This window comes from Penaeus monodon, chromosome 29 (genome assembly GCF_015228065.2).
Source record: "Penaeus monodon isolate SGIC_2016 chromosome 29, NSTDA_Pmon_1, whole genome shotgun sequence".
Lineage (NCBI taxonomy): Eukaryota > Metazoa > Arthropoda > Malacostraca > Decapoda > Penaeidae > Penaeus > Penaeus monodon.
This window is the reverse complement of record NC_051414.1, coordinates 37,704,677-37,704,916: the sequence shown is the minus strand read 5'-3', so window position 1 is coordinate 37,704,916 and position 240 is coordinate 37,704,677. Positions and strand designations below refer to the sequence as shown.

Sequence of the window (240 nt, the reverse complement as noted above, 5' to 3'; positions counted from 1 at the left end):
TCACTTACGTCATCCGTCTCGCTCTTGATGCTCTTGTTGTCCTCGAGGAAGTTCTCGGGGCTGTCGACGCCCGCCGCCTGGAGCTTCGTGCGGATCTGCAGCTTGAGGCCCTCCTTGATGAGCGCTGACTTGGTGGCTTCCACGGTGCTGACGGGGGAGGGGAGGTCCGGGGTGGAGGGCGGGGAGGACCCAGCCAGGGGACCTCCCATGCCTGAGGTGCCAGGGGACCCGCCCACCAGA

At 66.2% G+C, this 240-nt stretch overlaps 1 protein-coding gene across 1 annotated transcript in view; it reads right to left on the bottom strand.

Annotated features, from left to right (window-relative positions):
* The window catches only part of LOC119592236 (activating transcription factor 3-like), a gene marked incomplete in the record, with an annotated part of 5,641 nt that extends 5,407 nt beyond the window's left edge, over positions 1-234 (bottom strand). The window contains 1 exon segment of the mRNA XM_037941068.1: positions 9-234. Coding sequence (XP_037796996.1) covers positions 9-209 — 201 coding nt within the window.
* Positions 235-240: the final 6 nt, after the last annotated feature.